At 42.1% G+C, this 21,542-nt stretch overlaps 1 protein-coding gene across 1 annotated transcript; it reads right to left on the bottom strand.

The window, feature by feature from the left end:
* Positions 1 to 2,438: 2,438 nt before the first annotated feature.
* Positions 2,439 to 19,877, bottom strand: c25h12orf75 (chromosome 25 C12orf75 homolog; the record flags this gene model as incomplete). The annotated part of the gene is made up of 5 exons (XM_080737058.1): positions 2,439 to 2,452; positions 2,882 to 2,961; positions 7,500 to 7,535; positions 8,829 to 8,853; positions 19,835 to 19,877. The coding sequence occupies 5 exons, from the start codon at positions 19,875 to 19,877 to the stop codon at positions 2,439 to 2,441; spliced, it is 198 nt and encodes a 65-aa protein (XP_080593184.1).
* Between the last annotated feature and the right edge of the window lie 1,665 nt (positions 19,878 to 21,542).

Genomic DNA, 21,542 nt, shown 5'->3' with positions numbered 1-21,542 from the left:
TGCGTCTTGTGATCAAAATGAGAATGGTGTGTCGATGGCCTCCTGTGCCTCTTCACAAGCAGGGTTTTTTCCTTCAAGTGTCATGAGCAGGGACGTGCAGAGAATGTTAGAGAGGCAGGGGCTGACATTTCTAAAAGGGCCCTTTTGGTGAAAATATCGAAAATAGCAGACCTCCAAGCTCACAACGCGTCGCAGAGTGCGACGCGTTGTGAGCTTGGAGGTCGGCTATTTTCGATGCTTGGTTTCTACGCAGAGAGGACAATTCTTTCAACATAAGATGCTGCATTCAAGTTCAGGAGAGTTTGGACAAGGCAATTCTCTTTAATGCTGCCCTCAGCTATGGCACATGGAAAGAGGGCATTTGCATTTCTTTCACCGTAGTAAAAATTGCATTTATCGTCTGGAGAGGGCACTTTTTTACAGACAGATAAAAGGGCAGGGGCTCAAGCCCCCCTTTGATGTCTATGTGTGCACGTGCCTGGCCTCTTCACAAGCAGGTTTTTTTTTTCCCTTCAAGTGTCATGAGTCATGTAGCAGGCGTTACGCAACCTGTCTGGGACAGATCCTGACTGACAACACCTTGCTTTGACTGCTGTGACCAGCAGGGCATTTTGGAGGTGGGAGAGGGGATGATGGGGGAGGCTGTCATTCGACGAAGGACCCCTTACAGGCTTGAGCAACGATGGCATCTTGGCAATGTCCTTTTCACCCAGGAGAGTCCCTGATTCGAGAGGGCCTGACGTTAATGAAAAAATATATATATACACAATGTCCTTTTCACCCTGTCTTCGAAGCACAGCAGAGTCCCTGATTGGAGAGGGCCTGACGTTAATGGAAATGTAGATGTACGACGGCAGCATGGGTTGGATATGTGTGCTGATTGTTGACTGATGATCGCTGGTGTGACTGTGATTTCTTTGATCCTGTCTTTCCATCCTGTCTGTCCATCTGTCCATCTCTCTCTCTCTTTCTCTCCGAATCCTTTTTTTTGTCCCATTGTTTTTAGCAAAAGAAAAAAGGAAAAAAAAAAAAAATAGCCAAACTGTGACTATAACAATTATTGCACAGGGGCTGTTGTTGGTTTGGATGCCAAGTCCCAAATGGCAGCAGCATGGCCAGAGCTTTCTCCTTCACCTGAAAGAAAAAAGAAAAAGAAAAAAAGAAAAATCTCTGGTGCTTCTTCTTCGACCTATAACAGCTAAAAATGGCCGTCGCCACTCTAAGTCCCACGGTGGGTGATGAGTGCGCGTAAACCCTGATACATCATACACCCTGTCTCTTTGCGAAGTGATGACGGATGGTGTGTACTTGTTTGTGTGCAGACCCCTGCTGTGTGCTGTGTGTCGCCATTCCGTCCACACGCCAGCCTGCTGTGTGATTGATAATCGCCGTGCCAGCCACCCACGTCACCCGGCAAGCTGTCCCCCATCCTTAGCTGCACACATCGATGGCAGGCGGTGCTGGAGAGAAGCCTGAGACCTTAATGTCCATGTGGGTCCATGCGGATCATGACGGCGCCGAGCACGTCCCCTCTGATCCGAGTGAGCATGGCTCCAGATGAGTGAAGAGATGCCGGAATCCTGCAGAGAAAAAAATTATAGTTTTGTTGCCTAAAAACCCAGACGAAAAATGTTCGTCGTCTGTACCTTTTGTTTCACAGAGGAAAGCTATGTAAAAACGAAGCTACTATCGTCATTGATACTTTTACTTAAAGACACGGCCCGAAATTATAATAGTATGATACAGTAGGTCACGTGGTCTGAAACAGTTTGAAACTCATGTCACAGTGTAATCTGCCCCTCGCCCCCCAACAACAGCTGACCAGTACAGTAAGTAGTCGAAGTACAGTCAATTCATTTGATTGGCTTATAATTGCGCATTCCCACAATGACATCATAAAAATATTAACTCATATTTTAAGATGACTTTTAAAGTGACAGTACCCCTTTAGGTGACAGTATCCCTTTAAGTAAATCAGGTGAGTACTTTTTTTCACCACTGCACTTACCCGAAGTTAATTGTTCCTTTCCATGTCTGCTAATCTGCAAAAGGAGGGAAAGGCAAGGCAGTTTGGTTGCATTATTTAGTTTGTTGTGATTTCAGAAATATAATATATTCTCCTCTCAACTGCATGAGATGTCTACAGTGGTATTTACTGTAACTACATTACGGCAGTTGTTGCGCGGGCAGATGATAAAACACGTTGACAAACATAATAGCTAATATGAGTAAATGAAAGCTTTAGTTTTTATATGCTCCAAAAGTGGTTTAATTTCCAACTCTGAATATTGCTGTCATTATTACACATACAGACTAGAAAGGTGCACTCCTCGGAGTGCAGATCTGTAGTGTTTCTGCCTATGTCTGTGGTTTGCAACTCTTTCCACATCAAGGTCCATTATTTATTCGACATTTGAACCGAATCAATTTGATGAGATTTAGCCTCTCAGACCTAAAACCCAAAGGAGAGGAGTACAATAGGAGAGATAACAGGCAAATGTTCTTCTACATTCTCTAATTGTGTGGACTTCTTGTAAATTAACTTGCATTGTGTTAGAAAAGCCTTGTTCCAATAAAGAAATGTAAAACATACTTTTTACATATTTAAACTTCAAAAATTACCCTAACACAATAGAAGTAACAATAATGTAACTCTTGAAATGTCAATGAAACGGTCCATTTGGTTTCATTTTACACTCTCAAGAGTTAAATATCTAAACTATTATGGTCCATTTGGTTACCAGCTCTCCATCATTTAACTGGGGACCAACTAGAATCCCCTTAAGGACCACTGGTGGTCCCCGAACCACTGGCTGAGAACCACTGGTAACATGACATCAATGTTGAGTTGATGTTACTTGAGATACAGTGTATTACAGACCTTTCAGTGTGGATTTGGACTGACTAGTAGCCACCGTGGACATGTCTGCTGGGAGACCCACATACACCCCGCCATAGTTCCTGAGAAGAGAAGAGAATAGAATAGAATATTAAGATCCCCCTCAAACAACAAAAGTGTCCCTTAACATTTCTATCTCTGGGACCCAAACAGGGGTCATCAATATGTCCGTACACTTACAAATGTGTCCATGAAGCAAAGACTTGGCCTTGTCCGTGGTAAATTTGAGATTTTCTGTTTACACACCATTATAAGGTGCATAGAGCATCGCAGTGGCCGTGGTTTACAGGTCCCACTACAAAAATCACACCTGTGTGAACTGAGCGGTTGTGTGTGTGTGTGTGTGTGTGTGTGTGTGTGTGTGTGTGTGTGTGTGTGTGTGTGTGTGTGTGTGTGTGTGTGTGTGTGTGTGTGTGTGTGTGTGTGTGTGTGAACAACAGCGCCCCTCCCTTAACATGTGTGGTCAGAAAAGGTACTGCCAGGCTACATACACGGCCGGATGGCCGGACGGACGCATACATAGTTACCCACACACAAATATTTATAACAATTATGTTAAGCCTAGATCCAAGCCATCCAGGATGGCAGTGAATCATGAACATGAAACCTTTGTTTCTATGAAAAGAACATTTTGAAAACAAAGGGTATTTATTAAATTTAGTATATCAAATAATTCAATGTTAAAATATGTTTTTATATCGGTTCAAAGGTTTTATGTTCATGAATCACTGCCATCCTGGATGGCTTGATTCTAGGCTTAACATAATTGTTATAAATATTTTTGTAAAAGTCTAAGGGGAAAATGAATGGGAGATTTTTTAGTGGGACCAGTAAACCACTTCCGCTGCGATGCTCTATACAACGACACTATGGCATATCGTGAGTCCACAAGTACTATAGTGGTTCTCAAACGTTTTACGAGGACCACCATAACAAGCAATTATCATTGCTTTGGTGGTTTCTAACCACTGCAGTGGACATTTTCACACCCAGCGTGAACATGGTATAATTATTATCAAAAGTACTCTATATGGGCCCATTTGTCCCATAATTAGGTGTGGTTTGGCGTGTAGCTATCTTCTTAGGAAGGCCATTGCAATTAGTTCTAGTGGTTCTCAAACCTATTAATGTCAAGCACCCCCAAATTAGGCTGCGATCCCCCAAAATAATCATTATATATTATTATTATATATATAATATATTATTATATTATTATACATTATTTAAACTGGGGACCCCCCAAAAAGAATCATATATGAACTGGAGTCTGAATATAGGGCTGAAGTGGGTAATGTATGTTTTGTAATAACAATCAAAATCTTCAAAGTAACTACAGTAGTAACTAAAGTTTTCAAATACATTTAGTGGAGTAAAAGTACAATGTTTAAATCCGAGAAGTAGTCGAGTAGAAGTAGGAAATATTCAAGTAAAGTACAAATACCTCAAAATTGTACTTAAGTAAATGTACTTAGTTACTTTACACCCCTGGTAGTGAGCTCCAAGTTCAATCAGAGAGATTTAGATAGAAATGAAAGGGAAATAAATATTTCATGTGAACTTAATTAGTTAATTATTAGTCTACTTAATTAGTCTATTAAGTCTGAACTTGTACTGACATCGGCCAAGGGACCTTTAGTCGCCATTAAGGTCAATTCAATTTCCTCCTGCTAATGTCTTCTGCAGCGTCGCAGTGCAAGCATTCCATTAGGTAGCCACTGAACATTGGTGTCTTGAGACCACGGCGGCATTAACGAGAATACATAGCATACCGATCTCATAATATAAGGCAGTGGTTCTCAAAGTGGGGTCCGGGGACCCCCAGGGATCCTCTGTGGGGGAGAAGGGTGGGTTCCAGGGGGTCCCCAGTAAAATGTGTTAATACAGCATCACACTCATTTTAACCACTTTATCCATATTCTATACAGATAGATGAAACATTTTGATAACATATCTCTGCTGTTGGGCCGAGACCTCCTATACGAAAACACTCCAAAATGTTCATTTTCGGGAAAATGAGCTCAAGTGGAGTAAGGAGGTTTTGAACAAAGGGCTGTTTTCTACTTTTCATTGGTTCAATAATATTTTAACCAACACACAGACGTAAAGGGTGTTCAATAGCCCTGATTTATGCCAAAAAATCTAAGTTAAGGAGTTAAGAGGTTTTGGCCAGAGAGTGACAATATATTTTTTACAGAAATGTTCTCTTCTGGTTATCCCTGGCACAAAACATTTTCAGATGTGACGTCCGCAGCCAAATATATATCAATTTGGGGGTCTTCTAGTGAGGCTGCAAGGCATTAAGCAAGGGATAACTGACGCCGATGTTTACACGGCTGCCAAGTTTGATTAGGCAAAAATCAAGCAGCGCAGCAGGTGCCCTGATCCTTTGATTATAGACAGCGGTCTGTTATTGAGCTCAACGGTCATTACCCAGATATAAACACACCGCTGAATTCAGTGATTGACCATGCCACGCAATAAGAGCTACAGTAATGGCTCATTGTAGCATCAGTTGTGTTCCAATAAGGGTCTTTATTCGAGTAATCATGGGCCTACTGTGTTTTAGAATAATAACAAAAAGTACTATTTTAGGTAGTCTTACAAGATTTATATGGTAGTAAAGTTTCCTCGAGGGACTTAATTAATTTAAGATCTGTTCCAATAACGCCCCGTTTTATGTACACTGCATAATGTGCAAAATCACCATGATAAATGCAGTACACTATACCGTACGTTGTCAAGCAGATGGATGTTGCAACAAAGAATGACAAAACACTTACAAATAGCCAGTAGCCTCTAATGATACCATGAGAATGTTACTCAAGAGGCCCTATGTGTGCAGTGCAAGTGAAATGTTTGTGGCTGCAAGAGTCCAATACTTTTATAGCTGCTCTTCCGGAACCTAATGCATACCGTCGTTGTCGGGTGGAAACCTTGTATGTCCAAAACCGTTTGTTTTGTATTTATCATTTTTAAAAGGATTTAAACTTGTGAAAACAACCACTCTACAAGCACACAACGCCTCAAGTGTGCTTGTAGATCGGCTATTTTCACTACTTTGTGCGACGGCCTTGTGTGATGAAGCAGTGCTTCACTTTGCAAAAAAATTTACACATTTCGAACTTGGAGATACAAGGTTTCTGCCCGACAGTGACGATACTGTAGTTTAATGTGTCGCTTGGGTGAGTCTGTGAATAGCATCATTGTCAATATAAATAACCCTGGTAAGAGTTGCACTAGATACTCCTAGCCTTAGGATACGGCAGGGATGTTGATATTGGTCATTGCACATGCTCTCCTACAGGCTGGGGTGGCACCTGTCAGCAGGGATTGTTAGGCGGTAGGAGTATAGTCCTCCCGGTGGGGGCTCCTCACTGGTCACGTGAGTCATTAGGATACAACAGCAGTGACAACACAGAATGTGTGTGGGAGGGAATTCATTGGCACAATGACTAAATTGGGGAGTTGCATGCATGATTTGAGGCATTTTGTTCCAAAAATCTGTTTTGCAAAAGTCAACTTGCTGGTGGCGCTATAATATATAGGCCAATGTGAAAAGGGTAGCAATTGTTCCTCAACATCGTGGGAATGTGTGCAGAATTTCTTGGGAATCACAAGCTGCATTCATGATCTGAGGCATTTTGTTGGAAGCCAATGTTAGCCAATTAGGATGGAATATGAAATATCGGACAGATCAACCTTGATCACGTGACTATAGAGGTACTGTGTACCGATTTGCGTGATTTTTGGATAATATGTGAAAGGGTAATATCAAAAAATGTATTAACATAAGTCAGCCTCCTGGTGGCGCTATAAAAGGCTGATGTGAAAAAGGTTTTTGGACTGTTTTACACTGATAGGTGGAGTTATAGGTAAAAACATGAATCGGCCTGTTATAGCGCCATCATGAGGCTGATTTGAAAAGTTTGAAGTGACATTTCTTCCTCGGCCTAGTGGGAATGTGCATGCACAATTTCACCAAAATTGCATGCTGTGTTCATGATTTGAGGCATTTTGTTCAAAAGGACCAATCCTGGAAGCTCCCAATTAGGATGGAATATGGAAAACCGGACAGATCCATGTTGATCACATGACTGTAGAGATACTGAAGTACTGTCCTAAAATGTGTTTGGTGGCGCTAGAACAGGCTCATGTGAAAAAATGTGGGGCAAAGGTTCTGAATTTGCATCCAGGGAGTATGTGTGCTCAGTTTGGCAGCGACCAGGCCAACAGTGCCAGCGATTAGCTGGTAATGGAAGGACGGACGGACGGATGGACAGACACACACACGGACGGACGGAGGGAGGGGGCAAAACATATTCTCGGCCATGCCTTTCGGCCTGGCGGAGACAAAAATGTCCAAATGGCTTGTCTAACATGTCCTTTTGGACCATTTTTATTGATGTTCCTTGTTGCATTTAAATGTATGTTTTTCCTATGGACCATGCGTCATAATAAAAACATTCATTCATTCAATCATTCATTCAATGGTACAGTAAAGTACACACAATATAATGCCAGAGACACACTCCATTTGCACACTCTCAGATTTAAACTGAATGAGGATTTAATGAAAAAAGGAATACATATTGTCATATACCTTCTTTTTTCCTCATCTGGCGAGGGCTCTTCTGTCCTGATTGAGACAAAACCACAGGTCAGGTTAGCCTTTATGACCTCAGACCATACTGTAGTGCAGTGGTTAGCCTTTTCAGACCATGACCCCCCAAAATAATACTATTTTAACCACTCTGATAAGCTCTTGGAATGTAGGAGTTGAGACATTACATTTTCGGTTCCACAGATGATTAACGCCTCTCCCTGCGTGGCGTTGTAAGCTTGAAGATGTTTTGCCTTATATTATTTGACAATTTGGAAAATGTTTGACCAATTTGTATAGTATAGTTTGTTGATTACTTTTATGCATTAATGTTTTCTTTTTTAGCCATTAAAAAGGACTTAAAAGTCCTTGAATTGCCACTTTACTGTCATCTGGGTAACCAACCCCCTGGGGTTTCCTACCCACAGGTTGAGAACTAGCCATGAATTAGTTGGCTAATTTATGGCTAGTTGAGAACCACTGCTGTAGTGTACACATTTACTGTCTGCAAACTCCAAAGAACTGCATTTCAAGCTTGAAAATCTGTTCTTGTCCCCAAGCGATGGAATCAATAGACCCATTATGTTGTTTCATCATCAAAACATTTTCTGAATGAAAGTGGAGCAAATTATGAAAGAAGTAAAATACTGCTGTGGGTGGTAAATGCATTGCAACATTTGTATTTCTGTTCTGTGTTCTCACTGCACTGCTGTCAGCTCTCACAGGCCTTGAACTGAACACTGTTCAGATGTTTATCAAAGAACAAGCTGTCACACGCAGGCACGCACGCACACGCACGCACGCACGCACGCACGCACGCACGCACGCACGCACGCACGCACGCACACACACACACACACACACACACACACACACACACGCAAATACTCCCTCTACTACTCACTGCTGCATGTCTCTACCAAGGTTGTGTTAAACACACGTTATGAATGTTGAAGGACAACCGGTCCAATGTGAACCATTTCATCTGTCTGTCACTTCTTCTGATGAGAAGAACATCTATCGTGTCTGTCGGAGGGGAAACCTCATATGTCCAAAAACTGTTGCTTTTCAGGATTCCATTTCAGATATACAAGCTCACACTGCGAGCTTGTATCTGCTATTTTTGAAACGTCGTGGAAATGTGTGCAAATCTTTGAATATATGTATTTTTTAAGCAAACATTTGCAACTCAAATTTTGCTTCTGGGGGATCGCTGGAACTACAAATTGTGACCACAGAGAGACAGTGGGAGAGTCACCATCAATCAAGGACCATTTGAGTCACACACACATTCACACAAACATAGTCACATAGAGCTGCAACACTTACACTTCTTTGGAGGCCTCCGCTGGTCCTGCAAATGCAATGAAAACAGAATAAAGGGATCAATATTTAACCCAAACCAGGGATGTCCAAACCTTTTTCAAAGGGGGCCACATTAGAACATATTAAAACACCCAAGGGCCAACTCTATCTTCTCACATGAAAGTCTCATATATGCATCACATTTAATCCGCATTTTTATTTTGCTATCATCATCAATATTTATCAATCAATGATCTTTTGTCAGGCGTCTGAACACAAATAACTCAAATGTGACCAGACGTGCAAGGTAAAGAAAATGCTATAAAATTGCTTTTCTTTGACCCCTTCGGAATGAGACAACAGGGAACAATCCTGATTAAATCCTGACAAATTATACTCTGGGAAAATATTCTTGTTTGATGGTGCTGGCGGGCCATTTATAATACAATTTAGGAATGAAGCTGAGGGCCATATAAAATGTGTCCTGGGGCCACATTTGGCCCCCGGGCCGCACTTTTGACAACCCTCCAGTGGCGGTTGGTACCTATATTGCGCCCTAGGCGAGGTATTCCAGTGCCGCCCTATCCGTTTTTTTTTTGTTTTTTTTAATGCATTTTTTTAACTCGAACTCCATGCTTTCTTTTTAACAGATGTTCTCTCAACATATTTTCAATATAAATACTGGCGCGTGGATATGACATCACATCCCCTGAGGAGGGGGAGTGGAGTTGCCTGGAGCTGCCAGCCTCTATCACTACCACCAGGGGGTGTTGTTGTATTCGGTCTGGTTTAACCAGGCAAGGAGTGGAGTTGATCGTTTGCAGGGCCGTGACGGCCGTCACTCTACTTTTTTTTTTCTTTTTCTTCTTCATGCGCCCCCTCAAAGTGGCGCCCTGTGCGAGTGCCCCGCTAGCCCCCCCTGCAGGCCGCCTCTGCCTGACCCAAACCAACACATTTATTATTTATGTATAGTATTGGTGAGATTCTAAACGCACGCACAAAAACCAAGCTCCAAAAAGCGCCTAGGCCACATGATCACACATAATAATAATACTGTAGGGGATCCCCAGCTTGAGTTGATAATAGCATTACAATCAGTTAATACCAATTCAAGCCTATTTGAAAATAGCTTAACAAGATACAGGAGGGAAGCCCAATAAGCAACTACACTTTAAAAAAGAATACCAAAACACTCTGCCCAAAACACAGTCGCCCCGGGTGCAAATCCGGTGACCAGAGCGGTCTCTACCTAAACGTAACCAGTAAACTATGCCTAAACGTAACCTTTTTCCTAACCTCAGTAAAATGGTGCCAAAACTGAACCCTATTCCGAAACTCAACCTCAGTAAAACTATGCCTAACCCTGGACAAGCCCCCCCGCCCCAAGTAAAAAAAAGCAACCAGCAACAAATATTTACAAGCCAGCAGACTTGGCAACACAGCGCACCAACAGGTGCTATTATACCAGTAAGACTCCCTAATTGGGAGATACTGTAAGTATCAATCGTAGCCAATCAGGTCCATGTTGATGACATGTCTTTAGAGATACTGTGTACCGCTTTGTGTGATTTTAGGCCAAAATCTGTAGGAGCAGTGTCCAAAAATGTGTTTTGCAATAATCATATATATAATATATAATCATTACATTTCTCATCACTGCTATTACATACATAATTAGTGGTGTCAAAAGTACCCAAATGTTTTCAATACTGCAATGTAGAAATACTCTATTACAAGTAAAAGTCCTGTATTCAAAATTGACTTCGAAGTATTGGCATCAAAATGTACTTAAAGTACCAAAAGTAGAAAGTACTCATTATGCAGAATGTCCCATTTCTAAGTCATCATGTCTAAAATGCACCGGAAGTGCATGTATGTTTTGTAATAATAGTCAAAATCTACAAAGCAGTGGAGTAAAAGTACAATATTGCCTGCTCTGAGATGTAGAAGTAAAAGTACTTAAAATTGGAAATACTCCAGTAAAGTAAAAAATAAAATACCTCAGATTTGTACAGAAAAGTAGGCTACCGTACTTGAGTAAAATGTACTTAGTTACTTTACACCACTGCTATTATATACTGTACATAATGATAGCATAGCAGCGCACTGTCAAAAACAGTGTGAAACGCATTGCACCTTTAACACAACTCCTTATCTAATGGCACCCTGTCCTTTCATACTGCTGCAGAGAGAAATCAATGCTGTACCTTAATGGCTGCCACTTAAAGCACCACTGTAAGTGCTCCTATAATTGCGGAGAGGCGAGGGAAAGAAGCAGAAGCATTTGGCCTGGTGGTGATTTGGATGAAGTGTGTGTGTGTGTGTGTGTGTGTGTGTGTGTGTGTGTGTGTGTGTGTGTGTGTGTGTGTGTGTGTGTGTGTGTGTGTGTGTGTGTGTGTGTGTGTGTTGTCTTGACAGATTTCAATAAGCCATGAGTCCGCAGTGTAGCATGGCTTTGAGTCAATATCACCATTATTTCAAACTTTTGTCTCGATTGCGATTAATGAACGATTATTTCAAGGGAAAAAAACATAGTGTTGCTGTCGGGCAGAAACCTCTTCTCTCCATATTTAAATTTAAACCCTAACCCTTTGCGTTATTTTTCTCATAAATTAACGCCCTATACTTGATCACACAGCGTCACACAAAAAGAATCCAAAGTAGCAGATCGGCAAACTCGAAACGCGAAGCGACACGTTATGTTGTTGTTGATCAGCTAATTTTGATCTTTTTGAATTTTAATCCTGAAAAGTATTCTGGTCATAAGGAGGTTTCCACCGACAGAGATTAATTCATAAACTAGAAATACTGTTCATACGAAACAGTGTGGGCTCGCAAGTAACACCATGTATGGGCACAAAGATCTACCCTTTGGCTGCATCTCATTGGCTAAGGGCCCTGCCTTTGTACTGTCGAGGAGAACTTGACTGATAGATTACGTCATTTTTGAGGAGAACTTGACTGATAGATTACGTCATTTTTTGAGGAAAACTTGACTGATACATTATGTTATGTTTGAGGAGAGCTTGATAGATAAATAATGAAGATAACATATGTGTGCTCGCTTCCAGCAAGCCCACAATCAGTGCCCTACTTCATCTTACTACAATGTCATGCAAAAGTTGCACAAATAGCATGTATACAAGCCCACAATGTGAACTTGTGAGCTTGTTTGGGCATGTTTGCAATTTCTGAAGAAAGGACATGTATTCATGCGAAGGTTGTTAAGTGTGTCTGTGAGTTTGATGAATATTGAACGAGTGAAAAGTAATAACAAGAGCTGGAGACTAGATAATAACTACATTGAATCCATTGGAACACAGGTTATTTATTTACTGAAAAGTAACAGCTTTGGTCTGGACACCACGCGACAGCGACGCTGTGATTCAGCCTGGAGAGTACAGTGGAGAGTACAGTGGAGAGTACAGTGCACAATGAAAAAGCTCTACAGTAAATCAGAACCATTGAACTCCCGGCCTTATTATTGTGCTCTCAAGGACTGCAGACCCCACACTATTCACAGCTGTTCCACAAGTACGGTACAGTACGCCTGTTCTTGTTACTTGTTACTTTAACTTGAAGGTTGATAAAATCAACCAGCTTGGGAAACGGAAGGTTCCCAGTTTGATCGACTGCAGTTAGTCTAGTTAGTCTCGCCTCTTGAAAGGTGGCAGAGAGTATGATCACACCTCCCCGATTCTTGCCTCCCGCCACTGGCTCCCTGTTCGTTACAGGATTCAGTTAAAGATTTTAATGTTTTTGGGTTGGGTTGAGTCGAGCCTCTACCTCCCAATAGCGCTAGATAGGTCTTGAGGTCTACTGACCAGTCCCTTAACACAAACTCTGCCATCAAAATACCCCTTTGTACCCCTTCTCTGCCATGCCCGTAGAACCCGTAAATGTAATAAAAATTAATTAAAAAACATTTTTTATCGAAGCGCAACTAAAATAGGCCGGAACTAATGCTCCGTGATCGGTTTCTACACGGACACATTATTGAGCGGACACCTTTAACATTGGAGTCCCTGAACCGGAAGCGGAAGTCCGTCCTCTATTTTGGCCCAGCTTACTGTCTGAGCTCCGTGGCTTACAGATGGAGAACTTATTGATCAATTGAAAAAGTTTCAACGGATTTGAGAAGCTGATGGAATACGCGAACACACGAGCAGTGTCCGATCACGCACGATGGGAACTGGACGAGCGCCCACGTTAACAGGTAGGACTCGGAGAAGCCGGCAGTGAAAGACATAGAGAAATTAACGGGCTTTACGGCCGTAAACTACGAATGAGGTCCCACCATCAAAGCTGAAGACCTGGGGAGATAGATCATTTTCCACGGGGTGGAAGCTCGTTCCACCCCGTGGAAAATGATCTATCTCCCCAGGTAAATCACATTTGAAAACTCACTTTTACGCCTTGGCTTTCGAAGATTCAGACATGGGGCGCAACAACGTTGGTGTAGTGGTTAGTGCATAAGCTTATGCGTGGTGGTTCAAATCCTGTCTAGGCCGACGTCAGCCAGGGGGAGAAGACGACCTCATGGCCTCCCCTAAGTGATCGCCAACCAATCAATAAGGACGATGATACACAAAAGAAGAAGAGGATTCAGACTGAGGGTTGCTGTTTCCACTAGACATTGAGATATATTGGTGTGTGTGTGTGTGTGTGTGTGTGTGTGTGTGTGTGTGTGTGTGTGTGTGTGTGTGTGTGTGTGTGTGTGTGTGTGTGTGTGTGTGTTTTCTCTCCCTCTGTTTATTGTGTAGGCTAGGGGTGTGGATCTCCATCTCCATCACTGTGGCGATTCGACACGCATCTCGATACACTGCCAGCGATACGATATATTTGCGATTATATATCATTACATGGGTCTTCAACAGGGGGTCAGGGACTCCTAGGAGGCTGCCAAATATTTTTGTGGTAGGAACCTGGTTTTTACAGTAACCAATTGAACCCTAGCAAGTAGCAACCCTATAGGTGAACATTATATAGCCAATACATTAACAAGTATTGAGGGTTTAAGAGATTAAATCATTCATGGATTATATCATTACTAAGGGAGCGCTTCGCTGTTACTACGTGTCATCTTTCCGACACCCAACCCAAACCCTTACCCTAACCATAACCTCTGTGGGGTGAGTCGCTAAGCCTCCCGACGCTCCTTTGTCGAAATGACGGTCGTTCGAAACAAATAAACACAAAATATTAATTTAGATGTCACACACTGATGATAGTGGCGTCAAACAAGTCTATGAAAAGATAATAATAGCCTACAGTAGGCTAAAATAGCCTACAGTGAGAGTCCCTGGCCTGTATTATTATATTGTATGAATATAATCCAGGATTATGCCATTTCTAGGCACAATGTTTTAGAAACATAGATAGAAACATAGAAACATCTTTGTCACTTTTTGAGCTTGTAGGTCTACTATTTAGGTGCGTGTGCGACGTCGAGCAGGCTCCTCTCCCAGAGATTGTAGAGAACAGCAGCAAGCAGCAGAGTGTTGCAGCAACAGTAAAACGTGTGAAACAGTGGCAAATACTTTGTTTTAAACGCAAGCTTCACACCCAGCAACGTTGTTGTAGTTCATGCGTGTGTTTAATTAATAAAGAAGCTTTCCTTAACAAAATTATCTCGGAGACTCGACAAGAAGAACAAACGGGTGTGGAATGTGGATCATAATATCACGCAGCGTGCTCCAGTCCAGTGACACAACAACTGTTCACATCAGCGAACATTGGACAGGGATGTTATAAAGCTAAATGTGGTACTGTAACTAATCTTGCATTTTTAACCCGTGGGCTCACGGGTGCTGTCTGTATGCATGCTGTCTGAATGCATGCAGTCGTTAGGTTGGGTTTTCACTGCGCTCAGCTGCTCAGTGTGCTGTGTAGTAGTGCTATATAGTGTAATAAAGTGTACGCAGAGAGAAGCACTAGGCTGAATAATAGGCGATCAGAAAGCGGGTGGATTGTCTCTGGAAAATGATTACGGTGAATGATGATGATGATGATGATGATCCATTCCAACACAAGAACTTTGCACAAGAAAATAGTTGAGTGTCTGCTGACATGACACGGGGCCTATTCAGAACGCCTTATAGTGCACAGGGGGCCTTGCTATTCAGAAAGCCCTACAAAAGCCTCAACAAAAGCTTACATTCATATCCAAGGGTGCACATGTGGGGGTCACAACAGTATAGATATGGACTGTCCAGTAGGCTGTAATACAATGCAGGGAGTCAGGGACACATAGTCGGCTCAATGGACAAAGACGAAAGTGTTTAAGGGACAAAGACGAAAGCTTTTGTGTGACAGTTACGGTATGTAGCTCATACGAAATGATGGATAAACACACACAAAAACAATGATATAGCAACATGCGTTTTTTCATTAAACTGTTTGGTCTCAGGTCTTAATGGGTTAGCACAATGTATAGACAGTACTAGGCAGCTGGGACATAATGTTGTTTATTTATGGATCATTCACATAATATTATGTAGCCTACAGGGACACGTGTGTAAATGTAAAGGGCAGTGGTGGGTGTGTTCTGTGCCGTGGGGCCAGTGTCAGGTGACATGGATGCACGAGTCGTGACTCCTCTCCTCTGCTCCCACTCATCATTGATTGACAAAATGTTAGTACTTTTGGTACTTCAAGTATATTTTGATGGCACTACTTTTATAGTTTTACTCAAATAACATTTCGAACACAGTCCTTTTACTTGCAACAGAGTATTTCTATATTGTGGTATTGCTTTTTACTTACGTAAAATGTCTGAGTACTTCTGGTGCTCGCAGGCGGTCACGAGAACCTTGTCAATGAATGCTGATTTCCCAGAAGAAACTATGGAAATTTGGAGCATGTGTATACAGTGTGTATACAGGTCTGAATACACACTGTTGCTTTAATGTATAGCAACATGGAGACAGCATACACCAATTTCATCTTCATTTTGCTCTATAGTAGCAATAACGTACAGGTCATGGCTGCTGCCATGACCGATATAGAGGTTAGGCCAACACACACACACACACACACACACACACACACACACACACACACACACACACACACACACACACACACACACACACACACACACACACACACACACACACACACACACAGTGTTACTTTAATCATGTATATAGAGTCTGAGACACGTAGGTCTACTCCAATCATTTTATCTTTGTTTTGCTCTAGTAGAAATAACGTACAGTTCTTGGCTGCAGCCGCAAACCAATTTCTACAAGCTCCGAATCCATGGGCGATCTCATTGACTGACAGAACTCCCCTCCCAGATCCTAACCCTGACCTTGACCACGCCAAAACCTGAACCATTTCTTATCTACCAACATGCCTAACGAAAACCCATTTGTAACCATATTGCAGTACTTACTGTAACATAACCACCTGTACCATAATGCCCCAAAGCAACCATAACATTACAGTTGGGTTGGTTCGGCGTCCTAGCGACCATATTCTGAGAACTTTTGACGAAAATAGCAGATCTACAAGCTCACAATGCCTCGTGCTGCGAGGAGTTGTGAGCTTGTGGATCGGCTATTTTCGGCAAAGAGGTTTGGTCTCAAGTTTATTAAGTATTGACTGTTCAAATGATAACATAACTGATAACACAAATTGACATGAATCCAAAATACACTGATGATTGTGCTGTCAAACGATGAAACTATATGGAATCTGAGGGTCCCTGCTTCATCTCTCTCAGCTTAGGGGTCTTTGGCCTGAAAACGTTGAAGACCTCTGCCCTAACTGTGTCTGATGAGTATGTTGGTGCCTTGCATTGGTTGCCTTTACCGTCAATTTGTGACCAGTGGTGTAATGTAACTAAGTACCTTTACTCAAGTGCTGTACTTAAGTACTTTTCTTTCTTTCTTCTTTTTTGTATTTTGAGGTACTTTTACTTCTACTCCACTACATCTCAGGAGCAGATACTGTACTTTCTCCACTATACTTAAAACTTGAGTTACAAGTTACTTTGTAGATTTGAATTATTACAAAACATACATTAACCAGTAGAGCCCTATTTAAACTTTGGCTATTTGGAAAAGACCAAACTCGAGCTTGTAGATCTGCTCGTTTCAAAAGGCTTACTCAAGTAAAATTAAGTGATTACCATACTTTTTATGTGCAACAGCGTATTTCTAGATACTGCAGTGTTAATACTTTTACTTAAGTAAAACGTCAGTTTCCCTCTGTTTGTAACTTTGTGTTCACAGCTGTTGTTGTTACATTGTAAAGCGCTTTGGATAAAAGCGCTACATCAGTGGTTCTCAAAGTGGGGTCCCTCAGGGTTCCTTAGGTTCCAAAATGGACCCTGTTTACATGGACTGTAACTCTTGAGAGTGTTCAAATGGAACGGAATGGACCTGAATACTCTAAATGGTAAATGGTGCATTTATATAGCGCTTTCATCCAAAGCGCTTTACAGAGATTGTGCATTACATTCACCCATTCACGCACACATTCATACACCGGGAGCAATGTAGGGTTTAGAGTCTTGCCCAAGGACCCTTCGACATTAACTCAGGGGGAGCCCGGATTCGAATTGGGAACCCTTCGGGAACCCTTCATGCTCTAATAACGGTTTCTCTACCCCTCAGCTATGCCGCCCCCTACTCTCAGAGTTAGCCTACAGAACGGGGGTCCTTGGAATTAAAAAAGTGCACTATATAAGTACATAAATAAATAAAAAGAACAGCTGCTGAACAGGAATGAATGTGACCTTGATATGTAATCCTTATTCCTGACGGTAATATAGTGTGTCCTCGAGGCTTTATGGATGAAATCGCCAACTGAACACTTCACAGGAGGCCACTTAAGAATGATAAATGGTGCATTTATATAGTGGCTTTATCCAAGGCGCTTTACAGTGCATTGTGCATTTCATTGACCCATTCACACACACGTTCACACATTTACCCATTCACACACACGTTCACACACCGATGGCGGAGGAAACATCTAATTAAGGCATCAACCTGCTCATCGGGAGCAATTGGTGGGTTCAGCGGCTTGCTCATGGACACTTCGACACCAACTCCGGGGGAGCCCGGGATCGAACTGGTTCCCAAGCGGCCGCTCTACTTCCTGAGCCACTGCCGCCCCACTGCCCTTATAAGGGAGAGTGTTTTCTACTGGTGTTTCAGTCCGAGTGTATCAAAGGGTGCGTTCGGAGCAGCAGGAAACCTACCCCTAACCCTAACCTCAGTAAAACTATGCCTAAAACTAACCCTAACCAGACCCGGTGCGCATTTCCGAACGCACCCTTTGATACACTCAGACTGAAACACCAGCAGAAAACACTCTCCCGCCCTTATAATAGCACTACAGCCAGCAAAGACCAAGACAGACCAATGTCAAGAAACCATGGAAACCTTAGCAGGCCAGCTTAAAGCCTGATTTACTGTATACGTAGTTGCACAGTGCCATCCTGGCTGTATGGACACAGCACAACGGACAAAGCCGGACAATAAATGTTCCCAGTTTGGACAACGTTTTGACAGAGTCGGTCATTCCTGTGGTCCACCATGATGTCTCCTAGCGCAGTGGTGGGGAAAGTACTCACAGTCCGGTAATAAAAAAAAAATACTCAAGTAAAATATATTAAAGTAAGAGTACTCATTATGCAGCATTATCACAGGTTCCCAAATGTATAAAGATGCTTTGAAAATATCTGATCGGCAAGCTCACATTGTGTCGCTTTGCCCATTATACATACTGTCGAGCTGAAGTGGTCAATGTATACTTTGTAATAATAATCAAAATCTACAAAGTATAGCTAAAGTTTTCAAATATTTGTAGTCGGGTAAAAAGCAATATTTGCCTCTCTGGGACGATATGAAAATATCATATCACAACTATTGTGACAAAATAAATTCTGATTTACGATATTATCACGATAATCAAAATCCATTATCCTAGCTGGGGCGGAACATTGTTGCGTTGCGACGCGTTGTGAGCTTGTAGATCTGCTATTTTTTTGATAGAGAGTGAAAAAAGGACTGTATCAAGTACGTATATTATAAGTACCTTTTTACCAATTATAGAGGGTTTAAGTGGTCCCGGATATGCAGCTCGGCAAATAAAAGGTGAATTGATCCCAGTGCATGATGGAGGACAACATCACGATAAATTAAATGTTGTCTCCTTTACCTATTATAGAGTCAATATGCTTTTCCTGCTCCTATGATGATTTCTATAGAGTATTGTATGTCTATTATGTGTTAATGAATTGAATAAGTACTTAGGACGACTATGGAAACAAGCCACAGTATAAAGTGTAAATGTATAAATGGTATATCATACATACAGTACTGTACTACTGAACATGAGACAGATCAAATATAGGCTACACAACTGATTGGACACACACATACACGCGCGCACGCACGCACGCACGCACGCACGCACGCACACGCACACGCACACGCACGCACACACACACACACACACACACACACACACACACACACACACACACACACACACACACACACACACACGTTCTGGGCAGCTAGCAGCACTTGGCTACCCCTAGATGGAGCTCGAAACACGAGCCAGCTGTTACACTCAATAACAAATGTATTGAGTAGGCCACCCGGTATCAATAAGATTTATCAAGCATATATAGCGTCCCATAGACATCATATTTAAACAATCAAGACAAGAGGCGATTAAGACATTATTACAGTAGCCTATAGGTCTACTATTCCTATATATAAAGCAATTTAACACGTGCACATTAATGAATGGTTGTTTTAATGATAGGCAAAATATTTTTTACTTTTGTTAATTGTCATCATAGATGGTGGTCAGCCACAAACTCAGTCACTAGCAAACTGACCAATAATAAAAGATAGCAGAATTTGTCTCTCACATCTTTCCACAAAATATTACAAAACGCTCAATATGGGCTCGATAAAAGCCCGGCTCAATAAGCAGGATCGATAATAAGGACCGGTGCTCATTATCAGTAAAAAATTAACAGGCTCCATCCCTATACTCACCCCCTCCCGAGGTGCTGGCGGCTGAGGAATTCCCACAACCCATTTTTGCATCGATGCAGCGGTCAGCCAAAAGCCACCGTCCAGCAGTTCACAGCGCTGACCGCTTCAACGGGAAGGAGAAGAGGAGGAATGCCAAAACAACATAAAGAGGGAGAGAAGAAAGAGAGAAGGAGAGGTACAGAGAGAGAGAGAGAGAGAGAGAGAGAGAGAGAGAGAGGGAGAGAGGGAGAAATGGAAAGGAAAGGAGGGAGGAGGAGGAGGGTGGGAAGGAAGGAAGGTCAGAGAGGAATGTCTTTTTTTTCTGTTACACTGGGGTTTCCCTGGGCTGCTGCGTCCTCCTCAGTCCCTTATTGTGTCTGTCTGACTGTGACTGTCCCCCTCTGCAGTGGACAGCAAGCATGGAGAGAGAGAGAGAGAGAGAGAGAGAGAGAGAGAGAGAGAGAGAGAGAGAGAGAGAGAGAGAGAGGAGGGGGTGTGAGAGAGGTTACACACACACACACACACACACACACACACGCACGCACGCACGCACACACACACACACACACACACACACACACACACACACACACACACACACACACACACACACACACACACACACTGCCAGAGAGAGCCAGATAGAGAGAGGGGGAGAGAGAGAGAGAGAGAGAGAGAGAGAGAGGGAGGGAGAGATGCTCTGCCCTCACATGATTTGCTCTTTTCCTCCACCCTGACATGGTTGCCTGGGAAACCAGGGGTGGTGGGAAAAGGGAGGAGGGTGGGGTGGAACACAGCCAATGGGGCGCCTCCACTTTTTTAATTTTTTTATACACGGGTGAAGGACTGGAGTGAAGCCATCCGACTTTGCCAAACGGGAGGTGAAGTGAGCCGACGTCCAAAGTTCGCTGCGCATCATGTAGTAATTACCGTAGGAGCTCGCTGGGGCTGTGACAGGCAATGGTCCTGAAAGATACATAACGTATCTTTTGAGTCTGTTTTATCAACACAAAGCAGCTCTACGTTTTACCCTATAACTCTATGGGTTTACCCAGAGGAAAGTAACTGATTATTTACTCAAGTACTTTTAATTTACCAGAGTATTTTCTTTTTTTCTCAGCTTGTAGATCTGCTATTTTCAAACATTAGTAGGCCTATTTTTACTTTTTCTACTTTTACTTTTATTCCAATACTTTTGTACTTTTACTCAAGTACATTTTGAATTTTTACTTGTAACAGAGTATTTCTATATTGCAGTATTTATACTTTTACTCAAGTAATGAATGTGAGTACCACTGGTTTTACCTCATACTATAATCCAACAATAACAGTATCCAACAATAACAGTAGGCCTAATCATAATAATAATAATAATAATAATAATAATTAATTGGCTAATCATTGACAGCAACTTAAAAAAAAAAAAAAAAAAAAAAATCAGTGACCTCATTTTGATTGAATAGTCATGATATTTGAATATTCATGATATTTGACATCTATCTATCTATCTATCTATCTATCTATCTATCTATCTATCTATCTATCTAACCATTACGGCCAAGACCCTTGCAAATTAATGCTGTCCTTTGCCGCAGCGTGATTCACACTTGCAAGGGAATTCCGTCCTTGTCCCTTTTATGCACATATATTAAGTACCCTGGTGTCATAAATATTAAGCCCAAATCTGGGAATGCCCATATATGGACTTATTGTGTCAATCTCATGTGGT

This window comes from Nannobrachium achirus, assembly GCF_963921795.1.
Source record: "Nannobrachium achirus genome assembly, chromosome: 11".
Classification (NCBI taxonomy): Eukaryota; Metazoa; Chordata; class Actinopteri; order Myctophiformes; family Myctophidae; genus Nannobrachium; species Nannobrachium achirus.
Note: the sequence above shows the minus strand (reverse complement) of the source record. Positions and strands in the feature narration are given on the sequence as shown.